The sequence below is a fragment of the Solenopsis invicta genome, chromosome 12 (assembly GCF_016802725.1).
Source record: "Solenopsis invicta isolate M01_SB chromosome 12, UNIL_Sinv_3.0, whole genome shotgun sequence".
Taxonomy (NCBI): Eukaryota; Metazoa; Arthropoda; class Insecta; order Hymenoptera; family Formicidae; genus Solenopsis; species Solenopsis invicta.
The window spans coordinates 11,757,741-11,773,549 of NC_052675.1; the positions used below are offsets into that span (position 1 = coordinate 11,757,741).

The 15,809-nt window shown below is 38.6% G+C and overlaps 1 protein-coding gene across 3 annotated transcripts in view; it reads left to right on the plus strand.

The window, feature by feature from the left end:
• The window catches only part of LOC105208223, a 518,645-nt gene that overhangs the window by 187,596 nt on the left and 315,240 nt on the right, over positions 1 to 15,809 (plus strand). For all 3 annotated transcript variants that reach the window (XR_005576059.1, XM_039456060.1, XM_039456061.1), the window contains 2 exons: positions 12,702 to 13,517; positions 13,930 to 15,059. Coding sequence is in view for 2 of the 3 variants with exons in the window: in XM_039456060.1 (XP_039311994.1) it covers positions 12,702 to 13,517; positions 13,930 to 15,059 (1,946 nt within the window). In the remaining variant the exon portion in view is untranslated. The remainder of the gene's footprint in view (positions 1 to 12,701; positions 13,518 to 13,929; positions 15,060 to 15,809) is intronic.

The following is a 15,809-nucleotide window of genomic DNA, read 5'->3' on the forward strand; positions in this document are numbered from 1 at the left end:
TACATGTATTGTCTTAGAAAAACACTTACCCTAATAGGATTTGAACCTGAAGCTTTTGGATCATGACGAATCTCCTGCAAATATTGTAGATTAGACTATATATTCAAATGAAGGATATGTTATATATTGCTTATTTATGATGTAACAGCACGCTATTATAACAAAGAATAAACATATTTTTATTGGACATATATATTAATTCTACTTACGATACATTTTCTCAAATGTATGTAATAAATCGTTTTATAAAGTAATTATCTTCTATAAATTACTTATTTGTTATTTTTATAATCTTAAAAAATAAATTTAAACAAATACTTACTAAAATGTTATTTTTAACATTAAACGACTCGGATTCAATATTTTAAAAAGTTATTTACTAGATTCAACAAATATTGTACTGTAACGTATTAAATATCTCTGAATTTAATTCAAATGAATTTTTCAACAAAAAGTCACTTTTTTATTTTAATGTTTCGGTTTAATGTAATTAAGAGAATAAATTTTATACTTTAAACATTATTTAAAATAAGTAAATTTAATTTTAATTAATACATTTAAATTATAATAAAATTATAATAAAAATTTTTTATTCATTAAAAATATATCTTTCTTTCATGCATCCTATTTTTTTATCAATTAAAATAATAATCAAGCAACTTGTCCGTTTTACTTTTATGTTAAAAACAACAAATCTCATTTTTTATTTTATTACATTTTTCTTAATGCTCCACATATTAATTCGACGTTGTGTTCCTAGTAAGATTATCTTGCCCGATCACGACCGACCTTCACACAGCATCTCTCTCTTTCTCTCTCTCTCGCTCCGTCTTTATTTCTCTCTTCACATACGAGGTCGTCGGATGATCGATGGTGACGCGAAACTTTGACATCGCGAGACCGCGCAGAACTCGAAAGTGGACAGCGAACGAACGAAACGCACTCGACGTATGGCGGCGGCGCCTTCATTTCGAGCCTCGACTTAGGAGGAGCAGACACTGACGTTCCCATCCGTCATGATGTCGTCGAGCATCTAGTCGTTCTTCAACCCCGAACTGCGATCGGTGAACCCCATGTGCGCGCATTGCCGGCGTAATCGTGCACCAGGTGCCACGCCGACGTCTCTTAACGAAGGACGCGGTTCCCTCGCCACTCTTCTCGCCCTTGCGTTTCTCTCTTTCTTTCTCTCTTCCACTTTTACTGCTCCATTTTCTCCTCTCCCGGAGGAAGAAAGCGACCCAGAAGCGGGGCGTCCTTAACAAGCATTGAGCGTCCGTACTGTAAAAGGGACTTTTTTGCTTGTTAGATTGTTTGCTCGCCACGGTGTGCTTGCTCGAATCGGGTCCAGGCGACGACGCCTTCGCCTTATCGAGATTGCACCGGTTGCAGGGACAGTTTTTTTTTGTCGCTTCTGTTTCGGCGATCAGTTCGACGGGGTTGAATTGGAAGGTCGTGAGACCTTCGTCTTCATTAGTTCTCGTTATCGCTCCCGTGATAGTATTTTTTGCGACATTCCCATATATTCTGTAACATATTTCTTAATAAAAGTGACTTCATGTTCTTGAAATTGTCAAGGAAGAATGGTTAAGCATGCTTGTTAGTGTGTATACGCAATATTTGTGAAACGCAATAATCTTTTTAAATTATCATAAATGCATTGTATTCAAATATTTTTTAAATCATCATTAATTTATTTTATTCAAAAAATTACAAATACTTGAATAAAATATACTTATGATAATTTACAACGAATATTACGCTTTAAGTACTGCGCATACGTTCTTCCTAGCCTACTTAACCATTTTTATTCCTGATATATTTATTACGTTATTAATGACAACTAATAATTTTGTCTAGAAATTAAGCAAGAGTAACTGCAGTATACTTGACTTTAGATGTTTAGAAAAAATGCAAAGTCAATTATTTTAACTCAAAATGACACTTGGGACAAAAAAGTTTTTTTTCTAAATATATTGATTTGTTTAAAAAATTCAAGTAAAAAAGAGATTTTTAGTTTTTCGGTCATTAATTTAAATTTAATTGAAACTGAACAAAATAACAACATGAAAAAAATTACATTATGATATTTTTGATCACGTATAACAATTCGACGGTCCTTCTGACCGTCGAATCATATGCAAGTAATTTTTTCCGCCATTCAGTTTTCAGCCATGCAACAGCACCATTTCCGACGATGGTCAGTCGAGCGGAATAGATCCAGATTAACGGAATTTTTTAGTGGGCCTTTAATTTTTTCTGGATACCTCGCCGCGAGAGAGCGCGTAGCTGTCCCGTCAGACTTCGCAAATCCTTTGGCCAAACAAGCGGTGGAGGATCTGGCAGGTGCCATTTGCCATTGAAATCCCGCTGCCATTAGAGACGTCCGATCTAAATCCCAGTGGCATTTGCGCAGCGGATTGTCGTCTTATCCGAATGGCGGTCCTACCTCCTCTTCGAAGCAGGGCACGCCGATCCCGTCAGCCTTCTTCTTCTTCATCCGTTTTCTCCCTCGCGCATTTCGCTCCTGTTATTTCACTACTCGTCCTTCCTTCCTTCCTTCCTTCCGCGCGCGTCTTTTCGTCGTCCAGCCGGTCGATGTAGAAATTCTCCTGGACCATTTCTGGCGGTGAACGTTACCCTGTTAAGATCCGCAAAGCAAACAGCGGCCGGTAGATAAGAGTGTCCTTCGGGAGCCTGTCAGGGATAACAGAGGGCTTTAAAAGGTTCGCGGCGTTTTCGCCAGCGACATATGTATAGCACCGGCTGCGCCCTTCCGTCCAGAATTCGAAGCCTTATACGCTCGTCCGCAAATATTTTCGAAAATTTCCGACGACAGCGTCCCAGTAAGACGGACGTTTTTACACCCCCGTGCTCAACTTATTTTTCTAACATGTTATTTTGAGAAACAATTGTTGTATTTTGTGCTAAAAGTATAAGTAACTTCGATATTAATGTTTAATTGTGCATCTATTTCACCAAATAGGAGAAATAGGACCAATATTAATTGAAGAAAGGAGATTTGTATTAACACTTTTTAAATAATGATTTAGAATGATTTTCTATTTTGAAAAAATTTTCATACAATGGTTGAAAATATACATTTGCATCTATTCTATGAATATTATGACAGAGAACTGTCAAACTGCTGTCACATGTTCGGGGTCCTATAAAAACTTTACATAAATTATACACTTAATTTAAAATTGAAGTATTTGTAGCATTAATTACAGAAATGCTTCTTATGATTAAAAAGTCTAGATAGAAAAAATTGAAATAAAAAAATTAAATATTAATAGGTTCTTCTCTTGTAAAGTATTTTTGATTGTAATCAGTAAAAAAAAATTTGTTCTAATGACAATAACATGATTCAATCTCTGAAGGGTTAAGTGTGATTATATGAACTGTTAAGAATTGTATGTTTATACACATGTCTATGCTATATTGATGAGAAATGTGAGAATTGAGCTAAGTGAGCTTTGACGGATTAACCTCATCTCCCGATGACAGGGCGTGGTAAACTCGTCGGTGGAGAATTACTCGGCACAGTGACTGAACAAGTCAAACAACTCGAATGACTCTCGACAAATGAACGTTAGAGTTCGCTGGCTCTTACCCCCGCGGAAAGTAAATACAGCCTGAGAGTTATGTAGTTGATTTTGCCCAACAAAGCTAGAATTCGATTGCTCAACGCCGCTGCCAGCTGCACGTGTCTTGTATTTTGCCTTTTCCCGTCTTCGCGAAATGCTAATTTAGCCGCGTATCGATGTTCCCTATTTGTCAAGTACGCGTAAAGGCGCTCGCGGCAATCTACGCACGTACGTGGTTGCTTTATGCGAAAGAATATTTTATAGCTCTTTGGGCATATGAAACTTCGTTTCTTAGCATGCATTAGATAACGTCGTCTACTTGTCTACACGGTGTGCCCGAAATCGCGTAATATTTCACAGATCGTGTAAACTGAGTTAATTGACATTTTGGTACCGTGGCATCTTTGAATTGTTACTTGACCGAGAATAAAAATTCTTAAAGTATACGAAAAAACTTAGTAATTCTAAGTGGCATTTGCCTCAATCATTTTTTAAATTTATTTTTCACAACAAATTCAATTATAGTTTTTTAGGGGAAATTTTTAAGTTCTCACGTTTAGATGTTTGTTAGCATCATTTATTAAATTGATTTTCAATTTAATAACGTGATATTACTATTTCTCCTTCAACTTGGAACTGTGTTTTAAGATTGAAAATGTTATTCGGCGCGCAGTTTTGTAAACTTAAAAAAAATGTAGAAAATCAGCACTAAAATTTAGCTGTGTTCGATAAGGCATTTCGTTTACATTGTGTTCTGACATATCGGTTGAAGTTCTTTATACAATATGATTTTTTGAATTTCTTATTTTAAGTTTAAAGATCATATTTCATATATTGAAAAAATTTATTAAAAGATATTGTAACTAAAAAAGATTAGTGTTACGTATAACAATAACAACAGATTGATCTTCAACAAAATCTGCATTACTTTTAAATATTGTATTTCAAATTCTGTACAGCTGCAGAACGGTTTTGCTGTGGCATTTAAAAATTTAGTTAGACGTAGATCAGAAAATAATTGTTTATAGGACTATCAAAATAATTGTGTAGAACGCTCAATCATGACGATTATACTGTAAAAACGCTAATAACGTTCTGACATTTTAACAACTAGTTTGGACACAATAATTATTTTGATTTAATTCCTATAAACAATTATTTTTATATGTGTGTCTACTTAAAGTTTAAGATATTTTAGTAAAACCATTTTTCTCTCCATGCATATTCATATATTTTCTTTTTAAATTGTTGAATTTTCCATAAAGATTTCTGGCAGACATTCTGGCTTCTAACGAAGCTATTCAATTTCCCTTTCCCCAGTTGTATACTCAATTGGTTCCTAAATTCTAGCAGTTTCAGAAAATACCGTTCTGGGATACAAATGTTTTCTGAGCTCGTGAAAGAAAGAGAGGTAGAAAAATAAGATTGGAAAAGATTGGATTGGCAAAACGCTCGAATAATACAAGTTTATTCGGCGAACAATGTAAAACCGCATTGCTACATGAAATAGATCATGTATCGTATCAAAACTTTTTGTGATTATCTAACCTCCCATTAATTTTTGAATTCCAATGCAATTTTGTTGCTGTACGTATCGTATATAATTGAAAAATGAAAAAGATTGAATAAATATGGCGCTTTCATACGATATCATGAGTGATTTCTTCATTTAATGAAAGCAAAACAATAAATAATTGTTAATGTGAACTTCGCGTGGCTTCGTTAGGGACATAATGTGCACAATCATTTCGCTAATCAGTCAATTACGTGATTTTCTGCTCGCAGGAAAACCAGAATTAGATTTGAGACAAAAAGAGAGAGAGAGAGAGGGAGAGAGACGAGTGTACACTGCATTTCCGCAATATAGCGAAAATCACATTAACGTAAATTTAGGAAGACAGAGTAGATATATCTCCAGTGATCGATAAAAATTAATTAAACAGTTCGTTATTATTTTATCACTTCAATATGATAATGCGCAAGTACATAAATCGCTTTAATCCGTTTATTTATTCGTGACATATTCATTGATAAATGATACACAATACCGCCGAGCGCGCAATATATTCGGGGGAGTGGCGCATAATTCTTTAACGTCCCATTTAAATCGTTATTTAACTAAAAACGTTCTCGCTCGTCGAGTGAAATGTTAACTCGATGCGACAAATTTCATTATTGAAACCGCGCCGCCGCGCACTGTGGCTATCGCAGGGGGAGGGAGAGGGAGCGAACGATTTTACGCACTGAGCGTTTTATTCCGACTCCGGCGAAAGCGATGCACTCTCGTTTTATTTCATCCGGGCGTATATAATGGCACCCTTCAAGATCAATCTTCTTCTCACCTGTCCGCGGTATTAGAAATGCCAGATCGTTATTTCACGGCTCGTCCTCGCTTTGTTTGAGAACATATATATATATATATATACCAATATATATATTTTTTTTTATTTGTTCGCGTGTTTGCGCGCTTTGTAGGTGCGCGCGCGTACGTGCGAAAGCCTCCCTTCGCAGATTTTTACTCTCGATTTTCTCATTTTTGCGGAGGCGATGATGCGAGAGTCTCGTGTGTCTCGCAATGATTATTCGGAGTGATCGAGGGAGGTCCCCTCTCCCGGTGGTGCAAACTCAACCGTAAGAGATTGTTCGGTCTCTCTATCTTCCAGCGGTTCTTTGACCGTTATCCGCGAATCATCTTTTTGTCTGGGCCTCTGCCCCGGTCGCTGTTCGCTTTTCTGGCGCGCCGGTCGGTCAATCGGGAAATTTATTCGTTTCCAACGTGCAGCCGCTGAAACGAAGCTAACGGTTCAAATATGAAGATGCATAGTTGATCTCGCTTCATTAAGATTGAAATAACGAATTTTCCACGAACAAAGGGAGGAATGTTTCAAATTATTGGATTTGCGTGCGTTATAATTATAATTTTCTTACATTCCTTTTGCATCTTCTACTTCATATCATTTTATACTTAAAAAAATGTTGTTTTTAATTATTACGAGATATATTCTGTCAAATTTTTTTTTAATTATTGGCATTTTTTAGCAATTGATAAAACTATTTTAAAAATCTGATTATTTCAATGAATAAAAATGTTTCATTGATTGCGGCGACTGCCGCAAGCATCGGAAATCGACGATGAATGATGGCGGAGTATAATACTTTATTCGTGATCGCGATGCGTGTGTTCGCACTAATATAACGGTAAATTGAGCCGCAATTGTCCCTTGCCATAACAGTGCGCGCTGTTGAAACAAAATACGTATGACAGAACGAGCAAGAATTCTCATTCGACTGTCCGACCGAGCGTCTCTAATTTGATTGGCCGCGGCGAAGGGAGCAGATAGCATTGAGACAGGTCAGTCCGCCGTGAAAATCGGATGTACCGCACCTGATATCCCTTCGGGGAATGGAAAATTTAGTTATAACACCGTAATATCGCCGTATACTTTTCAGCTGCGGTTAGTTGTGAATAATACTCATCACTCCAGCGTTATGGTCAGGGCCCTCACTCAATTTAGATATACGTCGCTACATGCTGACGCTGTTGTTAAATACGCGAAGCTTTAATATCGTTCTACGGGAATTTAATTAAAATTATAGAAAAAAGAGGTAATGTTGCGAAGTGCGGGACGGTAGGTTTGTTCTCTTGCGAAAATTAAGCCGTCAGAAAATGTTAAATTTTGCCGTAGAGCAAAAAGTAAGAATTTACCTGCGGAAATGTAAATTATAATAAGCATCGCATGTACTACAACTAACGCGAGGTCGGATTTAAAGTCCTTCAGCCATATGGATTTCGTAAACGAATCACTTTAGTCCCTTATAACTCCGCTGCCTGTCGTTCAGCATTTTCATGAGCGACCGCGCAGCCGAAACTAACCGCGTTATCCACCTTTATTTGGTGTTTACACGCGGAACTTTGTTCACCGCCTCATTTACACGGTAACCAAGGGTACCAACCGTTGTGCTCCGCTTTTGCTCTTTCGCTCCATCTCTATGTCGCGATCTCTCCATCTTTTTTCATTTTACGCTTTTGTCTCCTTTATTCAGTAGTTTCTATTGCGCGCATTCTGCTCTACGGGGGAAATATTAGCCGCGGGCGCAGTAGCGTTAAAGGGGAAACAGTTAAATTAATAATTTCAAAATTGCGAAAGAGAAATTGCCACTCGTAATCCGGGTTCCTTTGTGTGTAGTTGCAGTTTTCCAGCCGGCAAAACTGCGTCGGCGAGCAAATGGAAATCTGAGCCACTGACTTTCGAAAAAAATCGATTCCGCAGGTAAATGGATTCAATTGAGTTACCTGATAGTTTCACACGAACAGGCTCTTGTTACATGATTGAATAGCTAGTTGGATTGAGTATGTTCAGTCATAAAATGATACAATTTTACTGGATAGCAATTAAGAAAAGTTCATAGGAATGAATAAAATTATTTGACAATATTATTGTGTACATTAAAACATGTCGCATTTAATTAAAAATAACAAACAAGGCTCCGTGGAATAAATCAAAGAAAAATACGTATATAAAAACGCCTATATAAATTGCTGCGTTTAACAATGCGTGCATTTTAAATTGTTAAAGACGTTGATAAACAATTAGTTTTTATTACATTTGACTCTTAAATTATCCACTTTTCCTTTTATTCATTTATACATACAAGTTTGAGGCCGTGTTTTCTTCTTTGTTTGACAATTACTCTCAACCTATGACATCACTAATGACGATAGATTTTGGATATGACTGTTGAAAACAGATATCGGATCATTTCTTCATTAGTTCGATTTTCTATTAGATTTATGCATTGAAGAGGACCCAGGATCAAAACGTCTGTATTTATGATTGTAAAACTTATTGTTATAAATAGATGCATTGTTAACCATAGTGCAATTTATGTAGATCTTTATATATTCTTTGTTATTTAAGATATAATGATGTAATAAATGTATATAATTCATTTCTTTTACTATTTAAATATAAAATTTATTTTGCCTGAATCAAATTGAGCACAGTAAAATTTGACTGAAACAACATAAACAGCATTATTTCCAAAATGTACCATTAATTATCTATATGAATTATTATGAAATATTAGTCGTAAATGCTTCAGTTTTACCGATGTAATTTTTCCATTAACATGGTTCTGCGTAAAATACGTACATTGGTTCCGATTAATCTCATTGATAGCTGTAATTTTCACACACGCGTTGATCTAATGAGAAACGAGGTTATTTCGGACACTTCGTAACAGGGCACCGATTGCACCGGGAGAATCTTAGCGGCACCCGTAATTATGGGGCCCCGTTTCGAAACGAGCCTCGCCGTATAGGAGTGAGGCCCAACGACGACGAAGCTTGTTATTGGCAGCGTAAACAACACGATTATCTTCTTTCACAGTGGAACCTGCCAAAAAAAGATTCTATTAATATTTATGACGATCCGAGCGAGTACGATTCGTTCGACACCCTACGGGGAAGTTAGGCTTGCCAAATTATGCGACGGGATGAGTTATAGGCAGAGGTTGCAGCGCGCGATCGTTTGCTATGCTTTCATTACCATCCAAACATATCCGCTGTGCTCGTAAATGAGTGATGAAGATGAATGTCGAGTGCATTTATCAATTTTGTGAACGTTGCGTGGCTTGTGCCCGCAAAAATCACGTCGGACAAATGAACTTATTCCGATACTTGGGAAGATGACCTAAGATACAACTCTCTACAAAGTTTGTAACGTAGAATTACCATTGTCTCGAAATGTAATTATTATGAATGTTATTTAATTGAATTATCAATTAGGTACTTTAATAATTTGTTAATAAAAGTATGTATAATGTGATTGTAAAAACCCTGTGGTATATTATAAAATTTCATTTGCACGAGAAAGACAGAAACTTTTGTAGGTATCATAGATATTAACGTAATGTAATTTTAATGGTTAAAGAAAACGAGAAAATATTGAAGTCAAGCTCCCTTCCTTCCTCTATCGCTCTCTCTTTCAATATAAGGATTTCATGCGAATATACATGAGCCTGAAATTTATTGCACGAAATGCAAGCTGCATCATACAATTTCCCGTAAGTCCCAAGAGCGTTTCTCTTTAATGATATTTAATAATGCTACACGTCATCCGGCATCAACGTGAAAAAAATGGCGCGTCTTTGCATCGGGGTCAACGACGCATCATACATTCATTCGGAACATTCCATCACAAGTCGAGTGTAACGAGCATTTTTTTTTTTATTGCGCCGAGAAATCGCGCATACGGCAGATTCGACATATGCGACGACGATATTTTATTTCGACGTATCGTACAATATTTTTTATATCTGTCATTGGATTTATGTACGATAAGCAGGATTCAATAATCTACCAGGATGGATAGCCGAAAACTGTTATTGATACGACGGCACGTTTCATTCGTTTATATGTTGTCCGTTATAAATTTTAAAACGGCGATGTATTTACAATAGTTTTATTTATCTTCGACGCGTATATATTTACATTTTTATTCCTTTTTTTACGCGCAAATGTAAAAAAAAAATACATTTCTCTCTGTGTATGCAAATACGTTGGAAAGATAAATTAAGCAAAATCTGATTTTCCAAATAATTAGACCACCGCTAAACTATTGTATACGACATTCACGTTGAATACATTCGCCACATAGCCAAGAATGAAGTTTATATAGCGTGGAAAATCGAGTTTATCATTTTGCAAGGTAATAACGTCCTGAACTAAGCGCTAGACAAATTGAAGAATGAGTATATTAATTACGTCATACTCCATTAGGATTTACCGTAGACGCCGTCGCCACATTTTCGCATTACGAGCGAAGTTTCGTAAAAATAGGGGGGACATTAAATTTCCTCCGGCGACGAATTCCGGGTTACCATTCTTGAAACGGTTGGTCTAACGAGCTCCACGATAATAAAAGTGAAAGGCGCGCGAGTGCGAGTAGCCAGCCGTCGGTTTTGCCGTGTGCGTTTTCCTCGTCGAGAAAGGGGTTGAAGAAATTGGCAGGAAGGAAAGGAAGGCAGGGGAAGAGGAGAGAAAACGAAGAGAAAGACGCCGGTAACGCGAAGCAACGCGCGCGATATGCCGCTCCGGACGCCTTCTCAACATGTTAATTGTATATTTGAGGTGAAGCGATAAATAAGGCGTCGTCGGTAGCTCGCTGCTTTTGCCGTGGAGAGTCTTCATTACCAGCTGTAATATATAACCGTGGCCCTGCGGGGGCATTCCCGATTCACGAAGCGAATTACGAAGTGCCGGGTATACGTACTGGGTGACCTGTGGAAACCAGATTAGACGATTACGCTCGCCGAATGTGATCGTTCCGCGAAAGTCTTGCTATCAATAATTTCGTCGGCTCGTTCGTTCCTGTTAACTGGCGCGACCATCTGGTCCTCGGATCGAGCGTTCCTCTTCTTACACGTAGAACATGGGGACAAGGACGTTACTTGAGCGAGTCGACTTTCGCGAAGTCGCCGCGGTTAATCGCGCCCAGGCATCTCGGCTGTTCATCGTGCCTCGCAGCGTTCTGGATAAGGGTTCGCATGAAAAGAAAGCGAAATCGCATGTGATCTCGGATAAATCGGTTTTGAAGGCGGTCCTGCGTATGTATATATAGGGTGTCCCAAGTTCTTCATGCTCACTTTTATCTACGAGCTCCTTGAACAGTTTAGAACAAATTTTTTTCTTAACAACATACAAAATTATTTTTAAATTATACATATACAATTAAACAAAAATAACTTTATTTTTTTTGTTTTGAGAAAATCTCTATTTCCGAAATATAAATATTGAAATGAAATTACAACGTTTTAAATAGACATAATTTGTTTAACAAACAATTTATGAAGAAAAATATATTTATTGTTGAGTAATTTTCATGAGTTGAAAGGAAAAATATCAGATAAAAAAGTAACAATATCTTTAAACCAAGAATTTAACATTGTAATTTTATTAAAACAATCTCATTCTTTAAACTATGACTATTATAACAGTGAAATAATAATATATTTTGTTGAAATTTAAGATTATACACATATTAAATTTATTAAAGAAGATTAAACTTATATATAAGCAAGATCATTATTGTCTTTCGTATATAAGAAATTATATTCTTGTTTATATATAAAATTAATTATTAAATAAAATATATTAGTTTTAAATTGATACTAATTTTAAGTGATTAAAGTTTTTAAGTGATTAAAATTTAGAACTTTATGTATGACATTTATTAGACATATATAAGGATAAAACCTAATCTCGTCATCTTACTCTTTCTTATATTTAAGGTAGTTAAAATTTTAATTTAAGTTATATTTGTAAAAATATTGTGATGAAAGATTGCAAAAAATAAATAGCGTCAAATTAAATTTTCTCTCAAGAAAATACGGCTCCGATTTAATCAAAGGGATTCATTAAAGGGAACGGCGTTAATTTGCAGTAGAATATCTTGACGTATCTTAATTTAAATGTAATTCACATTCAAATTTAATTTTTGTGAAGAAAGCATCAATTTCATAAGATTCAAAGATTTTGTACATGAACATTCCTGAAGCATACTGTATACACGTGCACCGATCAGTCTTCAGGTTTCGAGGTGCGAACCGGTTTCCTCGGCTCGATTTTCGATACAAACTCCTTCAACCCTCTCAGTCTGTTCCGATGGGGCTTTTACGCATCATTTTTGTCTCCCTCGTTGGAGTGAGCAAGACTTTATTCAAGACACGACAGTGCCTGACGATGGTGGATAGTGATGGTGCGCCTTCGCAGTGTCAGATTTTATTTATCTCACGACGGCTTTTTTCTTTCGTGGTTAAATACTCCAGCATTTAAGAAGACGGTCTTCCTCAATTTATAGCCGTCGCTGCCGCCGCGCGCCGGTACGGTTTCTTGCTCCTCTTCGTCTCTCTTGAATCCACTCGTGCGTTTTGCGTGGATTCTTCAAAGATACCCGTCTCACGGTTTATCCGTCGTCACCAGTATCTTGTTTCTTTTGAGAAATACAGTCGTAAGATTTAAGAAAGCGACATTAAAATTATATTATAATAAAAACTTGATAAAAATCTCGAGACTTTTGTACCTTGTTAACATTTCCTTGCGTTCTGTTCCAGATAAATATGGAAGCAACCGATTACGACTCTATGAATCTCAGCAGGAATTTTAATCAGGTCGGTTTCAACACCTACAACTACTCGCAGTTTGAAGAAAAGTATAAGCCGCGGCAGATTTTCAAATACGGCGAAGAGTACGTCGAGTACGGGCATAGGCTCGGCGCCCACGAAAGATTCGCGCGAACAAAGTACCAGGACGGTTTGAGGCTCGATCAGCGATACTCGCGTAGCCATTCTCAGCCTGAACGGCAGCATTACTCGTCCCAGGAAACGCGTTCAAAGTCTCAAGATTCCCGCGAGTTCACGTTCTATCAGATAGACCCGCCAGTGAAATCGGAAAATCCACGGCAACATGACAAATCGCATCAAAAACCGAAGAAAGAATTGATCTTCTACGAGATTGATGGACTCCCGTCTGGTCAGGAGAGAAGGGATAAGACCGAGGTGTGCAAGGAGCGTGCCGATAAGAGTGTCAAGTTCCATGACAAGTGCCACGCCGACGGTCAGGAGAGGCAGACCGCGAAGCACGGCAGGCAGAGTCATCAGGAGAGTCAGCAGAAGACGCTGGCGAACGCGCCAACATTGAATTACCATCAGCTGAACCGGTCGCAGTCGGATCTTACGGAGTGTCAACTGCCGAATTACTGCGGGCACAGGAATAATCCGTACATCGATCCGCCCAAGTATCGACAGTTCGACAAGCCGCCGCGTTATCAGGAAGTCCCGTTGAAATCGGAACCGCCGCCCAAGTATAACGCCGATCCGCCTAAGTACGCCGAGGTGTCCAGACAGCAGGACGACTTTAAGAGGATCCAGGTAAGCCGTAACGTATAAAAAAAAGTCTCCGTTCGCTCGCAAAATCCGTAAGAGGGTACTCCGAGACTTACCGATAGATTAGTTCATTATCGAAATAATAATAAAGTAATCGTAAAATTTCACTTAACACTTTTTTTTACTATAAAATTATTTAATGAATTAAATTGTCACGGAGAAATCAATAAAACGCGACGTGGATTTCAAAGAAAAATTGCGAATAACTCGTTTGTTATGAATAAATTCAACTTTTTTTTCGAAAATCTGACTCGGAAGAGACTGTTCTCAGCTGTTCTCGATCGCGCTCTACCATTAGTGCTCCTTATCCTCGCTGGCTCACGTGGCGACGGCCGGCGTGTTAGCGATGGGACGTGCATGAATCGTAGTACTACTATGTCGCATTATCATTCGGCAGGAGGAGAGAGGCAGACGACAAGGTGGTGGCGGCGAAAGCGGCAACGCGGGCGGGGGCGGCGGCGTCAGCGGCGGTGGTGGCGGTGGCGGTAATTCCAGCGCAGGAAGGGGGAACACCGGTACTCATGGCGCCGAGACGCCCTCTAATCTGGCCAGTATCACGCCGACCGCGCGAGAAGTAACACGTGTCGCGATCACGCGTCAACGGATGTCCCATAAGACGTGCGACGTGCGCGGCAACGGCAACAACAATAACAACAACAATAACAACAACAGCAATAGCAAGGAGAACCTGTTGCAGGAGACCGGCGTCGATTGCGAATCCCGCTGTCACGTCGAACCGCCAAAGAGTCATCATCATCATCACCATCATCATCATTATCATCAGCAATATCATAAGATTCGTGGAGTTGGTGGTAGCAACGTTGCTAACGGTCTTGTCGGTAATGTCTTCTCGGACAATGGTAGCGGCGGCTCGTACGGCGAGGTAACAACGTGCGACAAGTACAAGGGCACCGGGTCGGAGTCGAATTGGGCCGGCAGCGGTGACGCGATTCAAGGTCGCTCGAGCGAGAGATCCATGCTGAAGATCGAAAAGCTCTCGGGGAAGACCGTTCTGCACGGCGGTGAGTCGGCGGCGGTCAGCAGCAAGTGCGGCGCGGAGAGAATGAAGTCGACCTCGCAGGAGGTCGGTTACAACAAGCACGAGGTCAGCAAGGCCAAGAGTCACGATGTCGGGCACGGTTACAAAGTTGAGAATCTACGTTACTACGGCGAGCTAAAGGGCTACGCGGACTTTAAGGCCTATGGCGCCGTGGACAAGCAACCGGCATCCGTGCTGGTGTCCGCGCACGAGAAGTCGCATCTTCAGACGTCCACCTCGTGCGAGAAGGGTGACAAGTGTCACGGCAAGGCGCCGTCCTCGTCCGCGCAGGGCTACAGCCTGGCCAAGATTGGTCAGCAACAGGCGGAGAAAAGCCATCACGGCGGCGATCACTACTACCACAGATCGTCGCACTCGAAGCCGCCGAGCGTGTATCAGGTGTACCAGGAGACCAAGTACTCGTACAACGTGAGCGGGGTGCCCGGGACGCCGGCGCAGGCCAGCGCAGCTGCGGCCTTCTTCGCAAGGTCAGTGTTCAATTCAATTCTAGCGACTACGATAGCGCGTCACGATAGCGTGCTGACGATGCTCCTGCTGACGCGTCTAACGCGAGCGTCCCAGTTACCGTGATACCTTGACTCTTCCGATATCGTCAACTTGAACGAATGTAGCAAGTGTTTTGTTTTGCAAAAATTATAGAGGATTTAAGGGAAAATTACGAAGAATCTTTTTTCGTCGCTCTTCATTATTTTGATAATTTAATTCGCAAAAGTTTAGAAGGTTAAACAAATTACATTACTACCAAATAATTTTGAAATTTTAGCCTTTACTTAAAAAAAAAAAAAATGTTTGACAATAATGATCAAACTTTGGTGAAATAATTTAAATTAAATGTTTAATTAATATAACAAATATTTAGTAGTATTTAGTAATTATATTAATAGCAACCCCTAAACATTATAATAGTAACCAATCGATTATTAAATGATTATCAAATGGATATTAAATATTTGGTTATATTAACTGGGCATTTAATTGAAATTATTTCACCAGAGCTTAGTAACTATTATTTACGCTTCATTATTACTATCAATCTCTTTTCGATGTTGTTGACTTTTAGATTCTGCTCTGAATTATATTGAGTACCTATTTAATCTATTGCTTCTTTTTTTTCTTTCTGTTTCCCGAGATATTGACGTATGCTCTTTCAAGTAAAAATGAGAAAAATTACAATATCTTATGATCATCCGCGACGCAAATTTTAAAAACCTCTTTGG